Below are 14,908 nucleotides of genomic sequence, written 5' to 3' on the forward strand. Positions count from 1 at the left end.
CTAACCTTACTATGCCACATATTAATTAATGAATGTGGTTCAAGTGATGCAAGTGTGCGTAGTAGTAATTCTATACATGCATTATGTATTTATTTATGTGTTTTAAAAACTACATGGAGTGTAGTTGAAATAGCTGGTAAGAAAAAAAAAACTTTCAAAATAATGCGGTTTTATTTTGAAACCAATACTCGGAAGTAGTTTTCCTCTGTGATTTGCTTGACGTTGTTAAATTCGCTTTCATGAGCGCAGTGGGGAATACCGAAATGGCAAGCCGATGTGACTGACCCCTGCGAATATTCGGAAGCGATTTATCCCAAACAGGTAGCATACCTTACTGATCATAATGAGAATAATAACTGCAGGTGCAAAGTGCGCAAACCTCGTAAATGCATGTGCAACGTTAATATCATGCAGGCTGCGTTTGTTGGCACTGACCTGGCTCCGTGGGGGTCTTTGTCATCAAAGAAAGACGGATGACCGTTGATTTACTAATGAAATATTTTAAACAGGTAGATGGTATTCTCCTGCAACGTTAAGCTCATGTCTGTATGTAAAGGTTATAGATCTTTACAAAATACGAGTTTTATTATGTAGGATGCAAGTGCGCGCGACCGTGCGCTGCAGCGCCTCCACTTAGCCTTTAGTAGGTGAGAGATTGCTATTATGGTGATACTCTTATAAAGCTTTTTGTGGAGTGATGACCAACTCATACAGACTCACGATGAAGTTTGAAATAACTAAGATAGCCTTAATTATGTATGAGCTGTGGCGATAACAGTACAGCATTTGTAAACTGTCATAGGGAAGGTGCTGACAGCTGCTGGCGAATCTGTGGTTAACGATAAATAGTTTACCTTTGCACCTGGCATGGTGATGTTGGAGTATTGCATGTCTGTTTGTGCATGTGAGGTAAGTGAGACCACTGGCATCAGTCCCAGGTATGTCCAGGCCACCTAGAATAACTCTGGCATAAGTTTCTGGGACTCGTTCATGGACTCCCTTTATCACTGCTAATATTCTGTTTGGCAGCATAACAAATGAAACCGTCGCACACACACGCACACACACACTTCACAGTCAAAGACAGAGAGGCCTGTCCTGTTGTATTATTCAGAGATTTGATCATTTGTTTGGAGTCTGTGCTATATATATTGGTGTCCCGACCAGCTGAGCTCTAGTTCCCACATGGGAGTAAAACCGCTGCTGCAAGGGCAGGATACACACACACACACACACACACACACACACACACACACACACACACACACACACACACACACACACACACACACACAGAGACACAGCCGAGTTGCTGATGTTCTAATTCATGGGAACAACAGTCTGACTAAATTATGTAAACTGGCAATTAATATTTCATAGAATATGAGTGTGGGAAACACATGGCAGGATGTCCCGTCAACTTCTAGCTTCAAATAAAAACAGCTTCAGTATAAAATGACTGCATTGACCTGCACTTACAGAACTGGTAATGATAATGAATCCAAATTAGATTCACTTATTTTCATTAGGTGCCAGAATCATAAGACAGGTTCTTTATTAAAAGGTGTGGGCGAGAATTTTATATCTTATTTGGCTTTAGCTGTAATCCAGAGACATTTACATGTAAAACTAAAATAGCCATTTACATAATGAGACTTCTTCTTTTTTTTACTAAGAAACCTGGAAAGTTATATGTATGAGCATCATATAGTTCCCTAATTCTCAATTTTTCTGTTAGAGAACAGTCATCTTATATCTCTTGCTGCCACATGTTCAGTCTGTCAATTGTACATGGACAACATCTGTCGGGTCTTGCCCATCTTGACACCATTTTGAGAATGACAGCTGAGTGGGAGGGTACCCAGACGATGACAGAGGAGGCTTCCAAAAATAGCCAAGGTCCATCACAGCTTGCTCTGGAAATAGCCACAAATGGATGTGAGAGCGAGGCAGTTTTTTTAATGTATCTATTTTTGTAAATTTGATATAAATTAAAAATCCTGTATTTGACCTGGGGAAAGCCAATCCATCCCCTTTTTGTGTGCTCAAGTGTATGTGATGCCTGAACAAAGCCTGAATCTGCTCAGTGCTGAAGGACAGCCTCAGCCAGGCAGATTGCTACAAAGGGCTGGAATATAAGCAGGAGGATTTAACCTGAATCTCTGGGGCAACACAGCTCCCATCGTGCTCCATGCTTACTCCAAGTGATGTGACAGTACTTTTCTGCTTCTGCTTTAATTACCTCTTAAAGTGTGCTTTTTGGTTACTGTGCTGCATCAGTTTGTCTGTTTATATTTCCCATCCCTTTCCTCAGCATTCCCTCCACAGAATTTGTCTCCTGTGTGTCAGTGGTGTTGCCCGTACCCTAGGCTGAGATTAAAATAGATTAAGCGGGGATTAGGTCATAAGATAAGCAGAGGGAGGGATGTATTCAGAGAGTGCTTGCGTAGCTTGTCGTGTTACGTTCTTCTTGTCAACAGAAAATAATGTTTCCATTGTGTAAAGCAGCTTAAGAGAATTTCAGCGATCTTTCCATAAATGCAGTGCAGATTGATTTATCTGCGTGTCCCTGTGTCCGTGTGCACCTGTGCAACTTGAGAAGGTGTGTCAGTGTGTGCTGCTGTGTGCGCCAGGCCCTGCTATGGTGAGGTGTGTCAGCGATGACGGATGTGGAGGCGACCTATGAGGACTTCATCGCCTCTCGACGATCCGGACGCAGGAATGCCATCCATGACATCCCAGAATCTTCTGGAGCGCCGGGCACCACTGACCTGTCACAGAGTCTGGCACAACTCAACATCAACAAGTCAGGTGAGCAACATCATGAAGAATGGGAACATATTTTGATGGTGACATTATTAAATTGTCCAACAATAGAGTGGAAAGTAGATGTAATTTCAAGACTTGAGTTAATCTAGAGTGTTTTTTTGTGGCCTAAATATATATCTGGAATGCATCTGTTTTAAATATGTTATAATGGTCATAGCTTTATTCTGCAAAGTGTTTTGAAATTGTTAACAGAGCTCCTCAGTTCAGTTTACCTATGTATATTCTTTTGGTCCAGAGCTGCTATGAGTTGATACTTCTAGCTCTACCTTGATGACTTCTTGCCGTGTTGTGATCATGATGACTTTCCTTTTGATGATTCAACAGACCTCATTTGCGTCACTGACTACACAAGTATTTTCTTATGCATGAAAGTGACTGTCCCACTGTCCTCTTTCTTCACTGTTTGTCAGGTGCTGAGGGAGAAGATGCTGAGAAAAGCCAGGACTCTCCAGCTAAAGAAGAGGAGACTCAAGCTGAGGGAAGCTAAGTGCATCGGGCCAGAAGACATTCGTGGACTCAAACAGCCACTTCTTTTAGTCTATCTGATCCCTGTATGTTAAGCTTCTGACTGGCCAGTTGCATTTGATGACTGTGAACAGCAAAATCCTGTACTGCCACTATCCTGCCATCAGGAAGTCATCGCTATGGCAACCACAGCACAGCCTCTCTCTCTCTCTCTCTCTCTCTCTCTCTCTCTCTCTCTCTCTCTCTCTCTCTCTCTCTTAATTGGGTTTGTTCCAATTTCCTTAAAAAGCCTCCTTCCTTTGCTGCCTTTTGTCCAAGGCTGCTGATATCAGATTGGATGCAATTTAAGGTGAACTAAGCATGATGTCAACAACCCAAACCAGCCCACTTTGACTGTGAGTGGTTCAGAGTGGAATGGAAGGAGAGGAAGAGAGGCCAGTGAAGGTTTTTAGGGCAGCCTTAAGTGTTGCCACAGAATTAAAACTTGTCTTCCCCTCTCCCCGTCGCCTTGAATTAATCACCACTGATGCGGCTGAAACACAGAACCAAGGACAGCGACTGGACATCCACTCTTCCTGCCTCAACTCCTGCACACGTGCACGGAAAACCATTGATCATTTTTAAACTCAATTTACCTTCATGGACCTTTCTATGATTTCCAAATTTAATATGTGTCAGTAATCTCAAATATTCAGTGTAACATTTTTATTTCTTTTTTACACACAGTGTCATGAAAATGTTTTTGCCACCTTCCTGATTTCTTAGTTTTTTGCATATTTGTCTTCAAACAAATTTTAATATTAAACAAAGATATCCTGAGTAAATCCAAAATGCATTTTTTTAATGATAATTTATTTATTAAGGGATCCAAAACCTTCCAAACCTACCTGGTCCTGTGTGAAAAAAAAAGCATTGCCCCCATTATAAAATCACAAATTAACTGTGATGAACCACATTTTTTTGGAAAGCTGAGTTCAATTTCACTAGTCACACCCAGACCTGATTACTGCCAAACCTGTTGAATCAAGAAACCCCTTAAATAGAACCTGCCTGACAAAGCGAAGCAGGCTAAAAGATCTCAAAAAGCAACACATCATGCTACAATGTAAAGCAACTCAAGAACAGCTGAGAAACAAAGTCACTGGCTTCTAGAGTTCTCGAGAACTGAAGAAGCCTCTCGGATGAGAGATGAAGTGTCTTCAAGAAACTTAAAGAAGTGCAGTCACCTTTTTTTCAAGCTCCAGACACAATTATCCACAAATGGAGAAAACAGAACAGACCGACCAAAATGACTCCAAGAGCGCATCGAGGAGTCAAGGAGAAAACCTCTGCTGACCAAAAAGAACACAAAGGCTCGTCTCATATTTGCCAAATCTTGATGAAGACTTTTGGGAAAACATTCTGTGGACTGACGAGACAAAGCCTGAACTTTTTGGAAGGTTTGAGTCCCGTTACATCTGGCATAAAACTAACAGCATTTCATAAAAAGATCATCACGCCAACCAAAATAAAAAACCAAAAAAATCGTCACACCAAAATAATTTAGCAAAAATGTCTCAGCAGAGACATGACAGATTCATTGCCAGTTATCACAAATGCTTGATTACAACCAGTTATTAGGTTTCGGGGCAATTACTTTTTTACACATGGCCAGGTAGGTTTGGATAACTTTTTCCACCTTAATAAATGAAATCATCATTTTAAAAACTGCATTTTGTATTTACTCAGGTTATTTTGTCTAGTATTAAAATTTGTTTGATGATCTGAACATGTGACAAATATGCAAAAAGCTAAGAAATCAGAGAGGGGGAAATACAGTGTATCACAAAACCTCTCACATTTCTGCAGATATTTAAGTATATCTTTTCATGGGACAACACTGACAAAATGACACTTTGACACAATGAAAAGTAGTCTGTGTGCAGCTGATATAACAGTGTGAATGTATTCTTCCCTCAAAATAACTCAGTATACAGCCATTAATGTCTAAACCAGCGGCAACAAAAGTGAGTGCACCCCTAAGAGACTACACCCGTAAATGTCCAAATTGAGCACTGCTCGTCATTTCCCCCCCAAAATGTCATGTGACTCGTTAGTGTTACTAGGTCTCAGGTGTGCATAGGGAGCAGGTGTGTTCAATTTTGTAGTACAGCTCTCACACTCTCTCATACTGGTCACTGAAAGTTCCAACATGGCAAAGAACCCTCTGAGGACCTTAAAAGATGAATTGTTGCTCTACATGAAGACTGTTATATCAGCTGCACACAGACTACTGCTCATTGTGTCAAAGTGTCATTTTGTCAGTGTTGTCCCATGAAAAGATATACTTAAATATATGCAGACATGTGAGGGGTGTGCTCACTTTTGTGATACGCTGTACTTATTCATGGCATTGTAAATAGTTGCCGATTGATCTGAAAGTGCAATTTGACCTTTACTATACTATACATCTTATACTTTAATTTTCACAATCATAATTTCCCCCTAACTGTCTATGAAGGGTCCAAGGAAATGTGTTCAGCCTAGCTTGTGATGACCATGGAGGCTGGAGTTCTCTCCTTACATGTAAGGTATCTACACGCATTAAGTGGTTCTCCCACAATACAACAGAGCACTGCCATGTATTATACCCAAGTGAGCGTGTGTGTGTGTGATTTGGTTTATAGTGGATATTTAAACATTTTTAAACATTTTCTATTTAAGATTTGGACATTGCACTGCTGATAGCACTCAAGTGTATAAATGTGGTTAGAGTATGTGTAGTGTATGTGTAAATTCCTGTTCATAAGGTGTGTGTTAGGATGAATATTGTTTGGACTGGCAGACTGCCTGTCAGTTTTGCAATTCTCTTTGCAGAAGAGTTTAGTTCCCTACTAGTTTTAACCTGTTAAAGGGAGTTAGTGGCATTTTTATAGTGCATCTAAGGTAACTTGTACTTTTAGACCAGTGTGGTGTGATTTTAATGACCGGTACTGTTGCAATATAGATGACCTAAAGCACTCCAGCTCATGTTATATTTCCTACAGTTATTTTCAGTATTTTACAGAGTTCACTAATGAGTCATGTCACTGTGTTATCAAAGGCGTTACTATATAATGTCCTCACATTTGATTTTGTCAATTTGGTTAGTTTTGATGTGCAATTAAATTTCCCCAGTGAATTCATGACAAAGTGTCAAGACAAATGAATTTAATCCTCAGAGAGGGCTGAATAAGCCAAGTCTCTGTCTCCCCCTGGTGGTCAACTTAATATATGCTCTTCAGCAACAGAAAGGCGCTACCACTGGGCAGTTTTGTAAATGATATCAAATCATGTGGAATGATGCAATAGATAATGTAAATATAAGTCCCTGAGGTCCTTAACTGTGACTTCAGGTCAATTTGATGGAAACGATATGTTGTTTGGCCCACACGAAGGAACTGGTGCTCTCCAATAATAGACCCGCACACTGTAGGGAAAAACAGACAACTATGTTTGTGTTCATGATTAGATTCTGATTAAGACAGTGCTAGGCAATAAACACTGATTACAGACACACAGTAATGTTTCATTCACCGCACTCAAAACCACATGGACACATTTAGTGTAACTAAACTGAGTCACATCATATAGTTCTTATTATATTAGTTCTTATTATATAATTTTTACTGCTTTACATGACTATTAATGTAGGTGTAGATGAATAGTAGCTGCAATAATGCATCTGAGTTGTCGCTGCAATGAAACAGCAACTGTTGAGAATGATTATTGTTCATTAATGTGAATGATTATTGGCCTGCAACAAGGGAACGTGTGTGCGCAGCATTAAAACACAGTCATGTTTCATGAATAATGAGGATGTGTACCTATAACCCTGCAGTCAATTGAATGGACTTTACTCTTTCAGTACCTTATCTGGTATTTCTGTATCATAAGAAACAAGTGACAAGAGGTCATCGAGGGCGTATTTGCTCGGAGACCTTGACGCACAAGGTCTCTGAGCGAGCTGTGTAAGCATAACTGTTCTCACAAATATGGAACATTGGTTGGCTTTATTCTTATAATATCATTGAACTAAAAAAATGAGAATACATCTGAGAACATTGCAATACATGACAAGGTTAACTATATACCATAAACCAGTGATAATACAGGGTATAATGAAACAGCTTAAAGTGGCAAAATCAGTAGTTGAGGCTCTCCGTGAAATCATATCTCAAAGTGTTCAGATACATGCGTGTGCCACATATGTCATTTTGGCACAGGTTTTTTTTATTTTCTTTATTTGCCATGTGGGATAAATAATCCATGCATGTCCTTGTTCAGCTCAGTGTTCACATAGGCCCGTGCTACTTCCTTGAACGTTCTCCCATCAAGAATCAGGATGAAGCTCGACTGGCCTGGTGCGGCGTTGATGACTGATGTCAGGACCACACCTACAAATGGAGAAGGCAGTTATTGAATCACATTTATGAAAACACAGATTACAGGTAAAGATAAGTGAAGGATCTTGTCTAATCTTTCAAGACCACCTTATCGACTCCGGCTCATAAATAGAAGCGTATGTCACATCTTTGTATGCCACATACCGTCATCCTCTGACTCTCCGTTCGGTCTGGGGATGAACACGGGCTCTGATGACCTGCACTTGTCTTCGCTCCAGCACACCATTTTTTTGCTTTCTGTGTCAAATTTTGCCACCTGCCAATGAACAGAGAAGGGCAAAACACTTGAAAGACACTCAACAAAGAACTCACGCAGGCCATAAATTATTTACAGATGCAGAAATATAAATACAGAACATGGCATGAAGGGCTTATCAGTCTGCTCAGTACTTTGTTCTGTGTGCATATAATGCATGTGGAAAAAATCAATAAAATTCTCATATCACATGAGACTGCTGCGCTTTTCAAGGACAGTGTTCCAAGGGAATATTCTGTACATCCTATATGAGCCTATTAAGTGTTAGCCACAGGGGCTACCTACATCCATACCACAAATGTGTGACAAATTAAAGGAAAAATCTGAATGTTTGCGTCCTCAGCGTAACAGAGTGCGATGGTTCTGTTATGCTGAGGGTGGCATTTTTTTCTGGCATCTTCAATGCAAATCAAAACAAAGTCATTCTGAGGGATCACCTTTATTCTGTGATCTCTATTTTCAGGATGGCAGTGCCCCCAACTATACAAGGATAAACACTTCCTGTATCGCATGCTTTGGCTTTAATAGTCACTAAATCTTGACCCACTTTGGCCCACAGACCACTGAGAGTGCCGTTCCATTCTTCCAAAAGATTTCCAGAAACTTGAGGAATTGTCGCAGAGGAGCATTCAAACTGTTCTGGCAGCACATGGTAGCCTAACACCTGACCAAGATGCTTCATAATGTTTTTGTCCTTTGTCACCTCTTTGTACATGACGAGGGAGTTTTCATATACTGCCTCTTGTTAAGATCCCTCCATTTTTTTTTACTTGACATAATCTACTTTATTAACCATGAGTTTATGAAAAACCCATGTTCATACATCATTGACAATTCAAGGAGAAGCCTAAGATCTCTTCCTGTTATTGGAATTTAATGTCTAGTGAGGACTAATAAAATATATATATATATTTATAATTGTCTAATACAAAATATTTCCTTTTATGCCTTCCTCTTTACACGCTTTATGCCTCTTAGCGGAGGATGAGCACCTTGAAGTCTCATTTCCATTGTTCCTGATACCTTGATGTGCTTGTGTACCCAAAAAGGTCATGAAGGGGATTGTTCTTTTATGGGGCAATTTGTCATTCACACTTTAACAAAAGTTTTACTACTGCATTTTGCACCAAATGGGTATTCTCAGTACTATCGTTTTTTTTTTTCCCCCTACTTCTGTAAAACAATACTTTCAGGAATAGCCTGCTTCCCTAAAAATTTAAATCGCTATTCTTCACAATTCTGGAAGTTAAAGGTCTCACTTGGCAAATGATCTTTATAAGAACGTAAGAAATCTCAAAGACGGATGTTCCCACCACTTCTGCAGATTCCCCGACGTAGCTCCCATAGACAAACTGGTGCCTCTTGCCATTGATGTCATAATTGATTTGGGGCAATTCCAAGCCTGATGGAAATCAAATCACAGTTTTTGCTCCTTTTTTTTTTTGCTGGATAAATGACAAACAGCAATAAAAGAAAAGATTTGATTTAAGTGTGTTTTTGAGTGGCGTTGGTTTTACCTTCACAGAGCACCTCTGCTTGGCACATGAGTTTCCCTTCTTTCTCCTTCACAGCGCTGGCTGTTGTGTACTTGAGTTTCACCAGGTTGTCTCCTACTGCAACGCCCTGCAGAGTGCAGTCAAAATGTGAAGCTTGAGGTTAGGACTGTCTTTATATATATGTATATACAACCTCACCTTGTCACAGTGGATGGGAAGCGCAAATCTCTTGTAAGTTGGCTTGGAGTATCTTTTGTCATCAAACTCGGATTTTTCCTGCAAGTTGCTCAAGTAGAACATATCATAGAGGCTGTTGTCTCTGTAGGCAATGACATCAAAGATCACGTGACCATCATCCTCGAAAGCATTCACGTGGTGGTAGATGACCATTGCTCCGGTGTAATACTTTGTCTCGACCTCTTTTCCGCTCTTTCTGTCTATCAAGTGGATGAGAGTCTGATGGAGAGATAAAGATTAGGTAGAAACAGAGCCATCTTAAACATAAGGTCTGAAATCAATCCCATTTTAATATTTTTTTTCTAAAGTGTAGAACATCTATACATCTGGTTTCCTAATCCACAAGCTTTATCCGACTAAGGCAACTCCTTACGTTTTCTTCAGGGCAGAACTTCAGGCAGCTTGCCCAGCTGACTCCCCTCATATAGGCAGTGGTCATCTTAAGGATATCCAGCTTAAAAGGCAGCTCGACAAAGATCATGTAGTTATCTGTCATGCCAAAGCTATGATAATAGCTCGGCATGAGAAGGGAGCGGCAGGGAACTGAGCAGATCACCTGTACATTCTTCAGTGCAGGGATGCCTTTGTCTAAAAGGTGACAAATAAACAAACAAAAAAAATGAAACCTGTATTTATGTACCACGGCAGTGCTGCTGAGTTTCAAGGCGTAATCTATAACACATATGAATCATTGTGAGACCTTTGTCTGAGACAGCAGGAACTTTGAACAGTGTGTATTTAGTTTTGCCCTTTGCTGCTATACTGGTTCCAATGTTGTAGGCATTGCCCTCTTTGTCATAGTGCGGGTGGCACGAAGCCAGGTTTACAGGCAGGTACTTCAAGTAGTCCACCTGTGTGAGATATTAGAAATATATCAAGTCTGAAGTAAAGACTTTCTTGGTTTTGAGTTAGCAAACCTCAAGGATAACTGATAGTGTTACCTTCTCCTGAGTTTCCAGGGTCACGGGATCGATCTTGTTGATGTAGTTGGTTTCAGAAGTGGCATAATAATCGTTTCCATATTTGATGAAATTGCTTGCGCCATTGTCAGTGAAATCGGGCACTGTGTGGTTGAGAAAGGTAATTGCCCTGAAAAGTAAAAGGTTTGGGGGGTTTTTCAGAGTGATATTTATAAGAGAAAGAGACCATCTCCATAGCGCAGAGGTTAACGCATTTGCTTAATGTGGGACATCTCCAGTTCAAGGCTGGGAGGGGACACAAACCCCTGGGAGGATTGTGCCAGGAAGAGCATCCGGAGTAAAAATCTGTGCCAAGATAAATATGTGGATTTACCTGTTGTGGCTTTTTAACAGAATAGAAGGAAATCTTATTTCCTGTAAATGTTTGTGTTATACGCATTTCAGTGTGGCAGAGTCTAAAAAAGTTGGAGTCCCTTACAACTGTAACACTACATGGTGTTGGGGCACATGTTATTGCTTATGTAGCAATAGAATATTAAAAAAAAAAAACAGCTATACATGTAACAAACTACTGTAAAATTACAAAAAACCACAAAAACTACTGTACATTTTTCATGGTACGATACTCACAGACTAATAAAAATAAGACTCACAGACACAAGACTCACAGAAATATAAATAAACTGTTTAAACCCTTTACTTAGAAAATGTTATGATAGTTATTTTATATTTACACTTTTCTTTTGATACCTAATGTGGCTTCTAGTGTTTGTGTGACTGAGAAAAATGTCAGAAATGGGCTTCCATCACTCGGACTTCTGCAGGCATTAATCACGTTCAGCCTGTGTTTATCTTCAGAGTTGTTAAATGATAGAAAACAGCAGCATTTCTGCAAATGTCTCAGACAAAGCTCATCACTTAGAGCTGAAGACATGCAATTATAATTTTACAATGATATACCGTGTGTCCTAACTTTTGACTGGTACTGTATAGCCTATGGAGATTACAGTAGGAGCGCTAAAATAACATTGAACTAGAAACCAAACAGCTGGCAGTGCTGTACTGCAAAGTTTATATTCTATAAAGCAGTACAATACACTTTTCTTTACAATTCAAAAATATTGCGGTACATTACATTAGGCACACTGGGAAACAAAATAAAAACAGTCTAATTCTAGCAAATCTGGATATCAGTGTTTAGTTATTATTTAGCAGGGAAAATTCCTACAGTATAACACCAAATAAATATTGCAACCTCTCATAAAGAATAACAAACTAAGACTACTAGAGTTATTTTGTGACAGTATATTAAATATATCAAACATGCAACTGTCTGAACAAAATTAAGATTATGCTCACTTGAAAATGAAGTTCTTGCTTGGGTCTGGAAAGGCCATTGTCCCCATTTCAGACACAACAATTCTGTTTGCTCCCATATTGGCTTTATAGGTGTCACTTCTAAGGAATCTGCTTCTGTGGGTCATTTCACCTGCAAGAAAACAGACATTTCTCCTTGTTTTGCATCAAGTAACAGATTCGCAGCTGTCTGCAATGTTAAATATTGCTGTACCAACCATCTTTGAAGGTGAAACTGTTCATTATGGCCATCCCATCAAACCAGTGGTTGTAGCTGGTCTCCCCCACGGAGAAGATGCCAGGGCCATTCCGCAGGAGTGTTCCTTGCAGCCAGGTGGGAATGTTCCCTAATTTGAAATTAAATCTTCACAGAGTCAGTTTAAGTTTGTCGATTTGTTGGCAATGCAATAGTGTAAAACCTGACCCACCTTTAACTTCTGCTTTAAAAGGCTCTGGCCTCTCTGTTGCATTCTTAGCAAAGTCTTGAGACATGTTTGCTGACAAAACCGTGTGGAGCATGCAGAAGTGTGAGAGTGGGTTAAATACTGTGGGAACACAAACCACTCCCTTTTGTTTTAGTGGGGGTGTTGGAAAAGAACACATTATCTTATCTGTCTCTACGGCAATCACCTTCCTCTGTGGACGATTCAGAGAAATAATAAACATCAGTACCTTACACCAAAAAAATTCACCTTAATGACCTATTTGCTGTTATCCTTTCCCCTAGTTTCCCTAGTTCAACAAAACAGATAATGCTCTTAGTCCTCAGCCCTGCAGCCCCTTCTGTGACCAGACTAAATAACTGGCCGATCTATTTTATTGATCAGAGTTTCTGTGGTTTAGATCAACTTCGATATAGACATAGTAAATCACACATTTAGGATTATTTGGGATTGAACCTATGGAGCGACACTGCTGCAGGGAATTATCATATGAATTCACTATGCCCTAGATGTTATTTCCCTTATCTGGTGACCTAGATTCTAGTATCTGGCATCACTGAGTAGCATGTTGACTGTATATACCGATCCAGCATAACATTATCACCACTGACTGGTGAAGTGAATAACACTGATTGTCTCTTCATCATGGCAGCTGTTGCTGGGTCTGATATATTAGGGAGTGAGTGAACATTTTGCCCTCAAAGTTGATGTTTTAGAAGCAGGAAAAATGGGCAAGTGTAAGGATTTGAACAAGTTTGACGAGGGCCAAATCCAAATCTTGTGGGGTGTTCTCGGTCTGCAGACGTCAGTATCTATCAAAAGTGGTCCAAGGAACAGCAGTGAACCAGCGACAGGGTCATGGCTCATTGGTGCACGTGGGGAGCAAAGGCAGTCCCATGTGGTGTGATCCAACCGATGAGCTACTGTAGCTCAGATTGCTGAAAAAGTTCATGCTGGTTCTGATAGAAAAGTGTCAGAACACACAGTGCATCGTAGTTTGTTGTGTATGGGGTTGCATAGCAGCAGACCAGCTCATGCTGACCCCTGTCTACTGCTGAAAGTACCAACAAAGGGCACATGAACATCAGAACTGGACCACAGAGCAGAGGAAGAAGACGGCCTGGTCTGATGAATCACATTTTCTTTTACATCACAAAGGTGTGTGTGTGTCTTACCTGGAGAACACCTGGTATCAGGATGCACTATGGGAAGAAGGCAAGCCAACGGAGGCCGTGTGATGCTTTGGGGAATGTTCTGCTGGGAAACCTTGGGTCCTGCCATCCATGTGGATGTTACTCAGATTGTTCTTAAATTTTTCACACCCTGCTTTTGTATTTTGTCTTAGTTTTTGTTGAGTAAATAATGAAACAGTGTACTGATGTCATGTGTTGCTGTTGTTTTTGTTTTTCTGAGGTTGTATTTAAATCATTTTAGGACCTGCTAAAGGACCAGATGATTTTTTTTAATTACATCCTGAAACCTAAAATTAGAATTGAAAGAGGGTGTACGTTCGTTTTCATTCGACTCAGGAGTCATTGGTGTGTTTATCTCACCTACTTTGAGCACCAAGTTAAAGATTTCAAACCGCTTTAATATGAATTTACCATTGAGGCCATCCTGTACAAATACAATCACACAGAGTCGAACAACTACACCAGTGGGTGGCTGCCTAGTTATCAGAAAGAGAAGTGCAGTCCCTTGTTATTATCTCTGAAGAAAACACAAAGGTTCTCACAGCGGTTGGACAAGGATGTGGCCAAATCAAACACACCTAGCATTAACACTATAGGGGCGATGCTGGCAGCATATGACCAGTCACAAATGTGGACAGGTCTACCAGCAACAGATTGTATTTCCTAAGCAAAGAGCAAAACTATAGCCTATTTCTATTTTTGTAGTTAAACACATAATAGAAGATCAAAGGAACACAATCCCCACTCACGGCGCCATCATTAAGGCACTGGATCTGATTATAATTACAGCGGTGTTGTATCCCAACAAATTAATGGGTTGCTCGGCGTGCGACACAATGTCCGCCTTATTCTTACATCTGCAAACCCGGCTGTATAAAACTGAGAGCTGTAGCAAACACTAAAAAAGAGAAGCCATGAGGCTTAGGTGAACTGTTTTAGGAATGTATTCTGTATTTCTTATTGCTACTTGTCAGAAAAAAATTACACATACACAGATTATATATAGATTATATAAATGGCAGCACCTACAGGACGACATTGTCATCTTGTGGCCTGGAGTTTTAGTTGTTCCAAAATAATCCTAATAAATAAGCCAAATGGTCCTTTATTTTCTGACTTTAACCACCAGGGGGCAGAAATTACACCACTGAGGCATGAATACGTCATTCGTTGCCAAAGTGTTTGAAACTTTTATTTTCAAAGTATTTATTGGGTTGTTTTGGACAAATAAACTTTATGAAAACAGATATAAAGTGTCTTGCAATGAAGGTAGTGTAAAATGACAGCAT

The 14,908-nt window shown here is 40.0% G+C and overlaps 2 protein-coding genes across 3 annotated transcripts; one reads left to right on the plus strand and one right to left on the minus strand.

Moving 5' to 3' along the window:
- Positions 1-209: 209 nt before the first annotated feature.
- pkia (cAMP-dependent protein kinase inhibitor alpha) lies at positions 210-5,211 on the plus strand. Of its 2 annotated transcripts, none has more exons than XM_030757298.1 (3): positions 210-321; positions 2,634-2,811; positions 3,240-5,211. In XM_030757298.1, the coding sequence occupies exons 2-3, from the start codon at positions 2,661-2,663 to the stop codon at positions 3,314-3,316; spliced, it is 228 nt and encodes a 75-aa protein (XP_030613158.1). In that variant the 5' UTR covers positions 210-321; positions 2,634-2,660; the 3' UTR covers positions 3,317-5,211. The 2 variants fall into 2 exon arrangements, with proteins under 2 accessions (XP_030613158.1, XP_030613159.1); XM_030757299.1 differs by having other exon boundaries at positions 221-321; positions 2,603-2,811.
- A 2,101-nt stretch (positions 5,212-7,312) lies between these two features.
- On the minus strand, positions 7,313-12,502 carry bco1 (beta-carotene oxygenase 1). Its single transcript, XM_030757009.1, has 11 exons — positions 12,412-12,502; positions 12,202-12,330; positions 11,987-12,116; positions 10,649-10,796; positions 10,408-10,558; positions 10,081-10,295; positions 9,669-9,926; positions 9,492-9,597; positions 9,288-9,376; positions 7,863-7,974; positions 7,313-7,709 (listed from the first exon to the last, which is right to left on the minus strand). Exons 1-11 carry the CDS (start codon positions 12,500-12,502, stop codon positions 7,555-7,557), a joined length of 1,584 nt encoding a protein of 527 aa, XP_030612869.1. The 3' UTR covers positions 7,313-7,554.
- Between the last annotated feature and the right edge of the window lie 2,406 nt (positions 12,503-14,908).

Source organism: Archocentrus centrarchus, chromosome 20, assembly GCF_007364275.1.
Source record: "Archocentrus centrarchus isolate MPI-CPG fArcCen1 chromosome 20, fArcCen1, whole genome shotgun sequence".
Classification (NCBI taxonomy): Eukaryota; Metazoa; Chordata; class Actinopteri; order Cichliformes; family Cichlidae; genus Archocentrus; species Archocentrus centrarchus.